The sequence below is a fragment of the Nuphar pumila genome, chromosome 4 (assembly GCF_984573655.1).
Source record: "Nuphar pumila chromosome 4, dmNupPumi1.hap1.1, whole genome shotgun sequence".
Lineage (NCBI taxonomy): Eukaryota > Viridiplantae > Streptophyta > Magnoliopsida > Nymphaeales > Nymphaeaceae > Nuphar > Nuphar pumila.
In genome coordinates, this window is record NC_143252.1 from 43,764,118 (window position 1) to 43,779,255 (window position 15,138).

General features: G+C 41.6%; 1 protein-coding gene across 2 annotated transcripts; it reads left to right on the forward strand.

Moving 5' to 3' along the window:
- Positions 1-69: 69 nt before the first annotated feature.
- Positions 70-14,508, forward strand: LOC149840125 (Golgi SNAP receptor complex member 1-2-like). Of its 2 annotated transcripts, none has more exons than XM_090004347.1 (6): positions 70-306; positions 394-692; positions 13,709-13,798; positions 13,887-13,955; positions 14,047-14,176; positions 14,258-14,508. In XM_090004347.1, the coding sequence occupies exons 1-6, from the start codon at positions 207-209 to the stop codon at positions 14,353-14,355; spliced, it is 786 nt and encodes a 261-aa protein (XP_089860473.1). In that variant the 5' UTR covers positions 70-206; the 3' UTR covers positions 14,356-14,508. The 2 variants fall into 2 exon arrangements, with proteins under 2 accessions (XP_089860473.1, XP_089860474.1); XM_090004348.1 differs by having other exon boundaries at positions 72-306; positions 490-692.
- The last annotated feature ends 630 nt before the right edge of the window (positions 14,509-15,138 follow it).

Below are 15,138 nucleotides of genomic sequence, written 5' to 3' on the forward strand. Positions count from 1 at the left end.
TGACCGCATCCGATCCGTTTACATCCCTACGACCCACAAACAGACCCTCTTTTGGATCATGGTTCATCACACCCAGAAGATCCACTCTCTCTCTCTCTCTCTCTCTCTCTCTACATCCCTTCGGCGAATACGGAGGACCACCAACGGTCTGAGATCTCCGGCGGGTTATTCCGGCCATCGGTGGGAGCCCCATACATGCGCCCGCCATGGAGGACATGGGTGCAGATTGGTCGGAGCTAAGGAAGGAGGCCCGACGGATCGAAGGAGACCTCGACGTTCGTCTCTCCTCCTACGCCAAACTCGGAGGTATCTTCCCCCATTCACCCTCTTTCTCTCCATTCTCAGATCTCGATTCGGCGTTTTCTTTTCCTGTTTCTCATTGGGATCGGATAGATTCCCCTCTTGAATTCTTTCCCCAAATTCTTGATGGGGAATTTTCGTCACCCATTTCACGAGAAAAGATTCGATCTTCTTGTGGGGTGTTGTTAGTTTACTCCGATTCGAAGTCGCCGACCGATGGGCACGCACGGGATATGCAGTGGAAGTCGATGGAGATGGAGATCGAGTCTCTTCTGGAGAAGCTTCTCGACGTCAATGAAGCGATGAGCCGATGCGCCGCGGCCGCGACCCCGACGACGTCGGTCAGCCAGAAGCTCGCCAGGCACAGAGACATTCTTCATGAATTCACTCAGGTAATATTCCACCTTCTTCTTTCTTTCTTTCTTTCTTTGGTTTCTTAGAATCCCTCCTTTTTCTTTCTTTGGTTTCCCCTTTGTCTTGGATCCTTTTCCTTTTTTAGGGTTTCTTTTTATTGATGATGCTTGAGAGGTTGGATTTGAGGTTTTATGTTTTTCGTAGATTTTGCAAATTGGATTTATTGGTTGGTAACAACGCGTGATTTTCGTTTGTTGGTGATCCAAATATTCTTGTTATGTTCATTTGAGTTTAATGGTGATGCCCAATTATGGGAGATTAGTATTTGAAATTTGTATGGATCGTGTGAACGTGGATGAAAAAAATTCTAGGTGGTTGATGGTATATGTGAGAATCGGGTGTCTGCCAGATCTCTTAGAGAAGAACACTGTTAAGACTAATTGGATGGAAATAAAGGGGAAAGCTTTCTCCGGCATCACAAATCAGAGTGAAGTTTTCCTTATTAGGAAAAAGTTGTTGAATCAAATGCATAAGGGAGACATGGTTGAATAATTTTAGATGGAAAGTGGGTGTGTGAGTTTGTATATATAGAAGGTGACATGATTGCTAAACAGTGTTCATGTGTGATACGCTTGGGTTAAGTGGCTTAGTCTCAATGGACTTGGGTAGGTAAGTCAGGTAAAGACAGATTCTGTTTGGTTCTGACAGACCCTAGAAGAAAATCTGGTTCCCCCAAATGGTTTTACAGCAAAATATGAAATTTTAAAGACATGTTCTAGACACGTGAAACTAGATCCTGACCAAAATTCAGGTCTAAACTCCACAGGGTTGAGGAGATATAGGCTATGGAAGGGATGTCAGGTTTTCTAGGTTTACTGGTTCTGGTATGTGATTTAGCTCTGACAGGGTTGAATAGAAAATTAATTTCTGTTTATTGGGTTATCAAAAAATCATGAAATTTTAGGAGTAGATAGAAGACACATGGAAGAGTCTAGGGTTTAAATTTCAGCCCCAAATTCCACATGGTTTGGGAGATACGGCTTGCACAAGTTTGATGAAATTCTGCTCTTAACAACAAACAGAACTTGGCCAGGTTTGGGCAATTCCATGCTAGACTTGGTGTTGGGGTGTTTCCTAGGCTTGGGACCAGTATGGATGGATTTCTAGAAGGTGCTTTATGACTATGGAGATTGTAGAGAGAGAGAGAACTTGATTCACTTCAATAACATACCCCAAAAAGGGGGGGATTACATGCCTTTCAATAGATGAAAGACACTCATATTGATGACCTCCAGCAATCTCTTCATCTTCGAAGACTCATAAACAGCCCTCCCAATATTAGACTAGGCCTTTAGTATTTTTTTACTTTAAGACATAAAATTAGACTAGACTCATATTAGCATTTTTCACTTTTAGGTCTTGTAGACTCCTCCAACTCCTTCACGTTGGATGGGAGAGAGAGAGAGAGAGAGAGAGAGAGAGAGAGAGAGAGAGAGAGAGAGAGAGAGAGAGAGAGAGAGAGAGAGTTGGGAATAACATCAGCATGGTGTCATCCTTCTCTTGGGTGGCGTCCCATTGGGTCTCCAAATGGAAGGTCAGGACTTGGTTCGTATCATTCCCTCCTCCTTGAGTTGGGCCTAGTCCCTTAGGCATCGGTTTGCTCGAACCTATGGTTTTTTCTAGAATCTCTCCATGATGTTCTTTCAATTTGGAAACATGGTATACAGGGTGGAACTGAAAAGTTGATGGTAACTTGAGCTTGTAGGCTATCGGTCCAACCCGCTCCAAGATCATATATGGCCCAGAATATCGAGGTGAGAGCTTATGGCTGGTGTTCTCCCGATCATGTGCTTGACCTTTGGGTCTTCTTTTCAACCATACTCAATCTCCTAGTTGGAATTCACAGTCTTTTATGTTCTTTTCATGTACTTGCTTCATTCTATTATGTGCCTTAGCCAAGTTATCTTTGAGTTCACACAAGTCCACATATCTTTGTTTCTCAGTTGCCTATCTACTTTGATGGATTTAATACTTTCTCCTTCACAAGCTAGGGTTTTAGGTGAGTTTTTTCCATACAGGGCTTCATATAGGGTCATTTTAATGGAGGAATGGTACAAGGTATTGTAGGACCACTCGGCCCAGGGTAGGTACTCGGTACAAGACTTGGGTCTTTCTTGGGTGAAGCATTGAATGTAGGTTTCTACGGTTTAGTTTACTACTTCAGTTTGGTTATCAGTTAAGGGGTGGTAGATTATGCTAAATTTCATTTTGGTTCTTAGCAGGTTGAAGTATTCTTTTCAGAAATGGTTGGTAAAGGAGTATCGGTCACAAAATATGGATTTGGGCTTTCCATAGAGTTTAACGACATTTTGGTGAAATGTCTTAACTATGATTTGGGTGAAATATTTTTGGAGTAAGGCTATGAAGTGGGCAAAATTAGTCAATCTATCAATGACTACATAGATGACTTCCTTGCGGTTGGAAGGAGGTAAGGCTTCTATGAAATCTATAGATATATCAGACTATGCACGATCTGGTATGGGCAAGAGTTGAAGATATCTGGCTAACTTGATTACTTCGTATTTATTGACTTCGAATACAAGACATTCACGTACGAATTTCATCAGATGATTCTTCATCTTAGGCCAGAAGAACTCGCCTTTGATTCGTTGTTGGGTTTTGAAAACCCCTTCATGTCCTCCCAATGGGGAGGAATGGTAATAATGGAGGAGATCTGAGATGATCTCTGTATCACTTGGGAGTAAAAATCGTCTTTGTAAAAGACTATGTCACCCTTCACTTGGTAGTGGGGGTGGCTACTTGGGTCCCCCCCCTGAGAGATCTATTTATCTCTTGCTATGTCACACGGACTCGGCTTGGGAGGCGACGCACCCGCGTCGACACGCCCCGACACGGGTGCGGCTTCGGACACGGGGCAGAGTCGGTCAACAGGTGTCAGACTCGGTCAATGCACCTAGACTGAGTTCGTTCACATTTTGGACTCGGTCAACTTTGACCGAGTCTATTTTTGTCCATTTTTAGGACAAAAAATGTATGAAAACTAAAAAAAATATCTTTTATATATTTTTTAAAAATATATATACTGTGCAGCAAGACTGTGCAGAGCACAGTCTTTAGCAAGACTGTGCAGAGCACAGTCTTTAGATATATTTTTTTTAAAATATATAGACATATATATACCCGTGTCCGAAATTTTTGAAATTGAGCCCCACCCGCACCCGCACCCGCACCCGCACCCGCACCCGCACCTGCACCCGCACCCATGTGACATAGATCTCTTGTATTTTTATCACTATTCTTTTGTATCATACATGCCTTGCTCTATATGTCACATGTTACAACCAATAGAGCATTTAATTTGGCATCTTTGAGTCGTTTGAAAGAGCATCGACAACACGATTCTCGGGTTCCTTCTTGTATTGGAGCTTAAAGTCATATTTTATCATCTTCGCAACCCATTTTTTTTGGACCGAAGTAGAAATCCGTTGATCCATGAGGTATGTTAAAGGAAAGTATCTTTTCGGTTTTGGGCAGCATTATGTAATTAGTGAAAAGTAGTTGGATTCTTTTGTTAACCTATTTTTTAACTAATTCCTTTAAGAAGGGATTAGGGTCTAATGAAAACACGACGATTCCTTCTCTCTATCTCTCATTTCTTCTTCTACATGGTATCAGAGCAGCGTGCGGTCTTGGGTGCCTGAGTTCCAACCTCATCTTCCTTCGAGCAATATCTCATCGGATAGTCGGAGAAGATCAACATCCCATCATTCCTCTGTTGATCAGCGTTCTGTGCTTCTTGGTGAAGATCAGGTCTGGCGACAGATCTGCAGTCAGACCTAGTCACGACTATGAAGATCTGACTAGAGGTCATGACTCACATCTAAAGCCAGATCTGGAAGTGGGATGAAGACCCAATGGTCGTGGGTGCCAGATCTCGTCGTGTACACGGTGAAGATCTGAAAAAAGGGGAGAGATCAGATCTTACTCAGATTTGGATATTTCTGTCGTGATTAAGAACTAATTGGGAAAGAAAATCAAGTCTTCGATTTCCTATCATGGTTGAAGTCCCCAGCTGCTGCCTAAACGTGATCATATTGAGCAGTGTGGTGTTGGGGTTAGTGACGTGGAAGTGAGTGGAGGTTCCTAAAGAAAAAAGATGATCGTGGCGTGTGGATCGTGGAGAAGACCAGATCGAGTGGAGATTTGATGCAGAGAAGTCGTGGAATCAGGTCAAGTGGAGATTGGGTCTGTTGAATTTTTTTTTGTCAGACGCTGATCTGGAATCAGATCTGACGACAGGTCTGGTTGTGAAATTATCGTGGTGGAGCCTAGCCTATATCAGATCTGACGAGTCCCTACGTCAGATCAGACGTGCTTTCCTGTTTCACAGATCAGATTTGGTGGCTGTTTGAGACTAAGTCAAGATGGCTGATCTACTGGCTAAAGATGGTGATCTAAAAGGGAGCTGATTGGAGAATATAAAGCCTTTGCGAATCCTTTTTCGTATGGGTCCTCCGTCAAGCTAGATGACTCTAACTATGCGAGGTGGTCCCGGACTTTTATGATGTCCGTTTCTGGTTATCGAAAAAAACATATTCTTTTAGAACCGGAACCACCCGATAAAACTGAGAAATACAACACATGGGATGAAGATAGCGACTTCGTTATGTCGTGGATGATGAACAGTGTATTGCCTCATATCGCTGCTGGACTTATTTACTACACCACTACTAAAGAAATGTGGGACAACCCTCGAGATACATACTCTCACGAGACCAATGTGAGTCGCATCTTACAAGTTGAGCAGGAGATTTATTAACTGCAACAAGGAGATCAGACGCTGGCCCAATATTATGCATCTGTCAAATCTGCATTTGAAAGGCTGAATGCACACAAGCCCCTATGTTGTACCATGCAGAAGTCCCATCAAGAGCAAACCATGGTTGCAAGATTCCTGACAAGACTATCATCTGAATTTGCGGTTGCCAAGGTTCAGATGTTGACAGGATCGGATGTCCCAACTCTTGTCGAAGCCTACAACCGCCTGAGTAGATTGGCTATCACTCTTCCACAAACTCATTCTGATTCATAGACATCGGCTCTTGTAGTCACCCCAGGTCGGGGAAGAAAAAAATTCCTAAATATGCATGGCAGAGGTAGATTTCAGTGCACCTATTGTGGCAAATTGGGACATCTTGAGGACAGGTGTTGGGATAAAAATGGTAGACCCCCTACTTCTTCTCAGACATCAAATATGTCCAAGGCTCAAATTGCGAAGCTTGACATGGAGGTTCCCACTGGCTCCTCCAATGACTCGGTCACTCTTAGTCGCATAGAGTATGAAGAATTGATGTCTCACCGCCCTTCTAGTTCGAACGTAGTTACTCCCATTGCTGATGTTCCTTACTCCGCAGGTGAAGGATTAAATCACCAAGGTAGTAGATGGATTATTGATTCAGGTGCCTCTAGACACCTATGTGGGTCTTCAAAACTTTTTTCTAAGCTAGACCCCATGTGTGATCATCACAAGGTTGTTCTTGCCGATGGGAGTTCCTCTCCCATCGTGGGACAAGGAAATGTTTCCATCTCTTCGTTACTTCAGCTGACAGATGTGCTTCATGCTTCTTCCTTTCCTCAAAATTTATTGTCATTTAGTCGTATTGCAAAAGAGCACAATTGTAGAGTGATTTTTGATCCTTTGTGTTGTATGTTTCAGGATTTGCTGACGGAGAAGAGGATTGGTGGACGCTATGAAGAAAGAGATGTCTACTATCTTCATCAACCACTGGGAGTCGTCCTCCAGCTCTTATCAATGACACCTTTGTCTTGGTCATGTGCCGTTGCCAAAACTTCATAGAATTCTTCCTCAAATTTCTCCTTCTGCCTCATTCCAGTGTTAAGCCTGTTAGTTGGGTAAACACCACAGGAGTTCGTTTCCTTCAAGTCAGAGTCCATCGAGTCAAAGATTATTTGAGCTTCTTCACGTTGATGTATGGGGACCTAGTAGAGTTCCCAGTAGGTCTTAGTGTCGTTATTATTTAGTCATTGTTGATGATTTTTCTAGATTATCATGGGTATTTTTAATAAAAGACAGATCAGAAGTTCCTTCAATCCTTATGTCTCTCATTATTGAAATAAAAAAGTCAGTTTGATTCTCATGTCAAGATCATTCGCACTGACAATGCTCTTGAATTTAAAACCAATGAGTTACTACGATTTTATAAGATTCATGGCATTTGACCTCAAACTACTTGTGCTCATACCTCTCAACAAAATGGGGTAGCTGAAAGGAAACATAGACATCTTCTAGATGTTGCTCGCAGCCTTATGCTACAATCATGTATGCCTCCATATTGGGGAGATGCCATTCTTACAGCTTGCTACCTTAGCAATCGCATGCCGTCATCCTCATTGGGAGAACAAATTCCTGTCAACATCCTATATCCCAATGCACCTCTTTTCTCGATCTCTCCCAAGGTGTTTGGGTGTGTTTGTTTCGTTCATAAATTAGGGCCTCATTGAGACAAACTATTGGCTTAATCCATAAAGTGTATTTTTGTGGGCTATCCAAGAAACCAAAAGGGGTACCTGTGTTATGATCCTATCGCTCATAGGGAGTATGTCACTGCAGATGTATCTTTCTTTGAGTCCATTCCTTTCTTTTCAAGTACTGCTTGTAGATTTCTATGTGATCAGGGTGATGCTATGCCATTACCTATTCTCCCTCTTCCTTTGGAATAAACTCCTACAAGCTTTCCTACCTCTCACACTCAGTCACGATATCATGATCCTCCTCTGGTATACTCTCGTAGATCCCCTTTGAAATCAGAACCTACACTACCTTCTTCCTCAGAAGCAAGTCCTCCAAGCACGACTGAAGCCTCTATTGTGGATGATAATTTACCAATCGCTATCAGGAAAGGTAAAAGACAATGCACGTTACATCCCATTTCTAAGTTTGTTAAAGATGCGAGACTTGGGAGCCACATGATGAAGTTCATCATAGCTCTATCTACTGAATCTCTACCACTAAATCACCATCAAGCTGTCTTAGATTCCAAATGGAAAGTGGCTATGCAAGATGAGATGGATGCCTTAGTTTCACGGAATACCTGGGAGTTGGTTACTCCACCTGTTGATGCTGATATTGTTGGGTGTAAGTGGGTCTACACCGTTAAGTACAATTCAGATGGCTCAATCGAATGGTACAAAGCCAGGTTGGTGGCAAAAGGGTACACACAGACGTATGGGGTAGACTTCTGTGAAACTTTTTCACCTGTGGCATGCCTTGGCACTATTTGGCTGGTCATATCAGTGGCTGTCCATAATGGATGGAGCTTATGCCAGTTGGATGTGAAGAACGCATTTTTGTATGGTGATTTGTCAGAGACTGTGTATATGCAGCAACCTCCGGGGTTCGAGGTTCGGGGGAGTGTTACAAGGTGTGCAAGTTAAAGAAAGCAATATATGGTCTAAAGCAAAGTCCACGTGCGTGGCTTCAGAAGTTGTTTGAAAGTATGTCTGCATTCTTTTTTAACAGGTCAGCATCAAACTACTCATTGTTTGTTAAGAAAACTCTCACTGGTGTTGTGGTTATGGTTGTGTACGTGGATGATATTATACTCACAAGGAGCAATAAAAAGGATATCTCAGATACCAAAGCTCATCTGCAGAAGCACTTCGTTACCAAAAATCTTGGTCCTCTTAGATATTTCTTGGGTATAGAGGTAGCTTGAAGCCGTGAAGGGTTAGTTCTATCACAGAGGAAGCATGTACTTGATTTGTTACAGGAAACAGGAATGTTAGGAGCCAAACCTGCTAACATTCCAATGGATCCTAAACTTCACATGTTTGAAGAAGCAAAACCTGTTGACAGTAGAAGTTTTAGGTCTCTAGTTGATAAACTCTTGTACGTTACAGTGACAAGACCAGATATTTCCCTAGTCGTGAGCAAGATTAGCCAGTTCATGGATAAACCAACCCAAGTACATTGGCAGGCAGCAATGATGATTCTTAGGTACTTGAAGTCTTCTCCAGGTAAATGACTACTATACAAATCAAGCTCCTCTTTTGATATAGTTGCCTATTCGGATGCTGACTATGCAAGAGACATTAGTGATAGAAAGTCCACTACGGGGTTTTGTGTGTTTATAGGCGAAAATTTAATAAGCTGGAGAAGTAAAAAGCAGACCGTAGTAGCTCGATTGAGTGCTGAGTCAGAATATAGAGCCATGGCTCAAACTGCAGCCGAAATGATATGGGTTAGATCAATTCTCAGAGATCTACATGTACAGACCTCAACGCCGATGGTGATGAGATGTGATAACAGAGCGGCCACCTATATTGCAAATAATCCAGTGTTTCACGAGAGGACGAAACACATTGAAGTTTATTGTCACTGCATAAGAGATCTAGTACAGACAAGACAAATCTCTACTTGTCATGTTGCTTCAGAGGATCAAGTTGCTGATGTGTTTACTAAACCTCTTGCTAGTGGGAGCTTTCTTAAATGTTGTGACAAGCTGAGCATGATAGATATATATGCTCCAACTTGAGGGGGAGTGTTAAAGGAAAATATCTTTTCGGTTTTGGGTAGCATTATGTAATTAGTGAAAAGTAGTTGGATTCTTTTGTTAACCTATTTTTTAACTAATTCCTTTAAGAAGGGATTAGGGTCTAATGAAAACACGACGATTCTTTCTCTCTATCTCTCGTTTCTTCTTCTACAAGGTACTTAAGACTCTTATGGTCTGTGCGGACCATAAAGTGTTTTCGAAACAAAAACGGTCTCCACTTTTCGAGAGCCAACATAATATCCAACATCTCTTTCTCGTATGCTGAGAGTGCATTAGAATGATTCAGAAGACTCTTGCTCAAGAAAGCCAAGGGATGCCCATCTTGCATTAAAATGACTCTTATTCCTATGTCGCATGCATCAGTCTCCACGATAAAAACCTTAGAGAAATCCCATAAGGCCAAGATAGGAGCCTCACACATAGCTTGCTTGAGCTTTTCAAAGGCCAATTTCGCTTCTTTGGACTAAGTAAACAAGTTTTTCTTCAGCATAGCTGTCATGGAGCTGCAATGATACCATAATCCTAACGAACCTCAATACTATTTGATGAGTCTTAGGAACTCTCTTAAGGCCTTGATTGTGTTGGGATTGGGCTAAGAGACTATAGTGTCTATCTTATCCGGATTCACACTAACTCCACATTGGTCCACGATGTGCCCAAGGTAAGACACCCTAGGCTGCCCAAAGTTTCACTTGCTCCTCTTGGCAAAGAGTTTGTGCTCTTTTCGAATGCCTAAAACAGTCCTCACATGCTCCATATGATCCTCCCAATTTTGGCTATAAACCAAAATGTCATTGAAAAATATCGACAAATCTGCGGAGCATTGGTCTAAATACCTCATTCATCAACCGTTGGAATGTGATCGGGGCATTGGTTAAGCCAAAGGGCATGACTAGGAACTCATATTGACCATCATGAGTCCAGAATGCTGTTTTTGGAACATTATTTTCATCTATCCAGATTTGGTGATAACTATGTCACACGGACTCGGCTCCAAGGTCGCCGCACCCGCGTCGACACGCACCGACACGGGTGCGGACACGAGTGCGGCTCGGACTCGGTCCACCCGACCCTGGGTGTGGTCAACGCACCCAGGGTCATTTTGGTCCATTTTTTGGAATTTTTTTTTTTGATTTTTTTTTTTTAAATTTTCTGGGCTACAGCTGTAAGGAAAAAAACCCATCACAACTAAAAAACCTGTACACTTTCAAGTTTTAAGTACAGAATGGGCACAACTCAAGTTTTTGTGGTTTTTTCCTGTACGAAGAAAGTGAATTATTACAGTGTATGAAGAAAGTGCCCAAAAGTGAATTATTCTTGTATGAAGAAAGTGTACAGAATGCCTTCACAACTCATCACCTGTCCCCTAATGGGCACAACTTTGACCGAGTCTTATATATATATATATATTTTAATATATATATAGCCGAGTCCCCGTGTCCAAAATTTTTGAAATTGCGCCGCACCCGTGTCGCACCCGCACCCGCACCCATGTGACATAGGGTGATAACCTGTACGCAAATCAATCTTTGTAAAGAAGCGGGTTCCATGCAATTCATTGAGCAATTCATCTATGACCGGGATAGGATGTTTATCTTTCATGGTCACATCATTTAATTCTTTATAATCTAAACAAAATCTTTATGTATTGTCCTTCTTATTTACCAAAAGTACCAGCAATGAGTATGGGTTGGAGCTCGGCCGAATCACACCACAATTCAACATTTCTCTAACTAGATTCTCAATTTCGTCTTTTTGGGAATGTGCATACCTATAGGGCTTGAAACTAACAGGTCCTGTTAGAGAATGACAACACACTATCGATAGATTGAAGAAACAAAAAACAGAAAGAAGAAAAGAAATCAACCACACAAAGAACAAGGATTTTACGTGGTTCGGCAAAAGTTGCCTACGTCCTCAGCCATACTAAGTTCTTCTATTCAGATTGAGATACACCACACACACACGTTACAAAAGACGAGTTGCCCTCTTTAAATACAAAGAGTCTAGGGCAACCAGGTTCCACACTCCTCCAACAAGTCCAACACTTGGAATTAAGGTAATGTGGTAGTCTTGAGACCTTGGAGGAGGTAAAGAAGTAGAGAAAGAGAGAGCAGGAAATGATGTCAGCATGGTGTCATCCTTCTCCTGTGTGGTGTCCCACTAAGTCTTCAATTGGAAAGTTTGGACCTGATTCGTATCAATGTGGAACTCCTTGGGGAAAGTTGCTATTAGCCTTAGGTTTATGGAATTTTTATGGTGTGGGTTTGTCTTTTATGCCTAGAGTCTGCACATTTATTGGTAGCCTTTTTGGTTGATGATGGCCTTTGATCAGATGAACTGTCAAAATGGTAATCTTTATGCGGATCTTCACAAAGAAGGTTGCATGTGGTCTCCCTTGCAAAGATGATGCCTCTATCTATCATCACGTGTTTGGCCTGTGGTGTTCTTGGATGCAGTTTTGTAATTTCAGATGTCCTCTTGTTATATGTATGCTATGCTGTCTGTCTGCTTACTTCCTTCCGGGTGATATGTAATTTCAATATGTCAACTACATGTTTGGTTAGCGGTTATGCTATTATTGGTATGTTAATAAGTAAATGTTAGTCAGTTTAGCATGTCCAATTTGGGATACATCAAGCATAAGTTTCTTATGCACTGAATTTTCCATGTTACAAATGGAAAACCTTTTTTTTTCTGCTCTTGCTCTCTCTTTTAGCTAGCAGGCTTCTTAAAGTTTTTGATAGCTAAGCTTGGGGATAAAGCTTATGTGATTCAATCCTAAGACCCCTTGGTTATGTTAGTGTGACCCAGCCATCCAGCTATCTTGTTCGACCCCTAATAGGATCCTTCAATTATCTTATAGGTAATGACCAGACTGCATGTGTTGGGCCAAGTTCTCCATATCTTAGAAAATGAGAAATGGTAAAACAAAAGAAGAATCAGTTTCATCTGGTCTCATTGTAAATGTATTACTTATCATTCATTATTTACATTTCCTTGATTCCCGTAGACTATCAGAGCGGGTAGATCATGGATGATTTCAGTGGCCCTTGATTTATGTTCTGATTCCATGCATTTCTAATGGCATCGATGATTTCATGTTCTGAAAACAACATGAAGAATCATCTTTCTCCACTTCCATAGAGTGCAGTGCAAGGGTATAGCTGGTTGTGGAAACTGTTTGCCTTGAATAGTGGTGGATTGTTAGATCACACTCTGTTTTGGGAGCTGGGTGCAATGAGACTATTTGAGAAAGGATTTTCGTTAAACTCCCTTGGGTGGCGGTGTTTGGAAGGATATTCACAACATTTCTCAAGGTAGTTGGGGATTTCAATCAGGCTGTGTTTGGGAGGATGGCATCGGAGGGAATGAGAGGGCGTCGGAAGCAGTTACAGGCAGTTAAGCATTCACAACATATTTGTCTGCTGTTTGGGAGAATGGATTTGAGGGGTTGTAAGAATCGGCTAGGAATCAGGAGCTCTCAAATCCTTGATTTCATTAGTTTCAACTCCTTTCTGAATGAGAAGGTATTTACAACTCCTCATTCAAAAAGGATTCCGGCATGCAAGTATCTTTATGAAAAAGGTGCCACATGTCCACATGAACACAAAATGCCCCAACTCCCTTACTTGAGTTCCTATTGCTCCCAAATGAAAACCTAATCCACATTTTCCTTCAAAATCAATTCCCTTGAATTCTCATAATTTGATTTTCCTCAACTCCATTCATAACCCTCCAAATACCTCCTCCCAAACACAGCCTCATTGTCATCAGAATGAATAAACAATTCTGTAAATCTTACCTAGAAAGGATATATTTGCAGAATCTGGTGTTTATGGCCTTTGGATTCTCCCATGCCCAACTGCATCCAACATTTAACTTCTTTTTGTTTGTGCTTGGTCATCAAGAAGTTACCATTTCTTTGATATTTGATAGTATTGATTAATTTGTTCTTAAAATTTCCCTTTTTTATTTAGGTTTTAATATGTCTTCACCTTCCCTCGCTTCTTGTATTGGTGTGCCATGATGAGTGCACGGTTTGCGTCAGTAGTGCAAATTGGCATGGGTGCACACTAATAGACTTTCTTGCTTGGAACATCTTCATGTGCATGAGTGACAAGATGCAGTTGGAAATGTGGGGGACAATCTTATTCTTATGCATCCTATAAACACTAGCAGCAACAACTCCATTTCTGTCCTCATGATTATGATGCAAGATCTTCACTTACCACAACTCTCATTTGTGCCATAATTAAGCCATTTCTAATTCCATTACCATCATTAGCAGGAGAAATGCTTAAACTTAAACATTTTGACAAATTTTATCCAATCAATTGATGATGTGAGATGCATCGATACAGTTGTTTCTAAAGTGGTGAACCAACTTTCTGATTCTAGTTTGCCAATGAATGTATATTTGAAGTTTATTTACTTGTCTGTATGTGCTGTTTTAGGAATTTAAGCGCACAAGAGGGAACATAACCTCTATGAGGGAGCATGCTGAACTCCTATCTTCTGTGAGAAATGACATAAATGAATATAAGGTTTGCTCAGTTGCTCCATCTGATGCAGTTTTTTCCTGCATGCATGACCATGGTTCACATAAATTGAGTGGTACACTGATCTCTGTAGGTATCTGGTTCACAAACGACATCAAGCTTGTTGAGGGAGCGATCAGCAATACATGGAAGTATTGTTCAGGTATGATGCATTACTTTTTCAATATATTTTTTACCAATTAGTATGAAACACGCACTACAATAAGATCAATGTTGGACTTTTGCTTTACAAGATTGATGATGTGACCAACCAAGCGGAGACGCTAAAAGGAGTTTTGGCAGCACAGAGAAACACATTTGCTGAGATCCAGGGGAAAGTTAAGCATCTGGGTGACAGATTTCCTGTGATCCGTGGGCTATTAGGTGATCATTTTCTCCCAATTATTTGAAATGAGCTATGTTATTTGTGCTCTTTTGTGATCTTCTCTTGGTCCCGCATTGCAGGTGCCATCAAAAGAAAGCGTTCAAGGGACACTCTTGTTCTATCTGCTGTTATTGCCACATGTACATTGTTCCTCATTATTTACTGGATTTCAAAGTGAGAATCTGAATGATAGGATCTGAAAGGATGCTAAAGCAGCTAATGCAGATTTTCTTTATATTTGTGCGATCTTCATTTTCTTTTTTTCTCAAAGTGGGAAATGTTAGGGACCCTTGTACTAGGTGGTAATATTATTATGAGAAAATTTGTCTGTGATCTCTGGACAGCATGTTCTTGATACAAAAGGCTGAAAGTGGATTTATTGGAAGATTTTGCTTACTGTGTTGGCAGAATGCTTCACGATTGTCTAGGGCGTTGGGGTGTTTCTCTTCATGTCGTGTTTCCGGAATCTGAAACCCTGCTGTTTATAATTGTTGCCCTCTTTTCTTCTCTCTTGAGGCAATTGGCATTACTTCCTATTCACATCTCTATAATTGCTTACAGACCTTTCAAGAACGCTAGATGTCCTGTGAGTTAGTTCAAGGGAAAAGGACTTTGAATTCAAAAGATTAAGTTTGAATCCGAGGAGGCATTTTTTTTATGAGCAAGCTGGGGTTAGGCCGACCCCTACCAGTTTATTCCAAAAAGATTGATGTGTACAAAATAGTAATTACACTTGAGGCCACCAATTAGGGATGACAGTGGACCGGGGCGGGGGTGAGGGACAAGGTCTCCACCCCCACCCTGTCTCAAAATCCTGCCCTCCATCCTCGTTTGGATTTTAACCTTCATTCCCGCCTCCATCCCTGTTTCATGTCCTCCATCCCCGATCCAAATGGGACAAGGCGGGGCGGGCTTCATTTTCCCTTGGTCCATTGCCATCCCTACAAAAGGATTGGGGATG

Bases quoted from the DNA above. Each gene is read 5' to 3' on its own strand.
- LOC149840125 (XM_090004347.1), top strand. From the start codon at position 207: ATGGAGGACATGGGTGCAGATTGGTCGGAGCTAAGGAAGGAGGCCCGA. The intron at 13,956-14,046 runs GTATGATGCATT...TTGCTTTACAAG, and splicing joins TACATGGAAGTATTGTTCAG to ATTGATGATGTGACCAACCA. The intron at 14,177-14,257 runs GTGATCATTTTC...CCCGCATTGCAG, and splicing joins TGTGATCCGTGGGCTATTAG to GTGCCATCAAAAGAAAGCGT.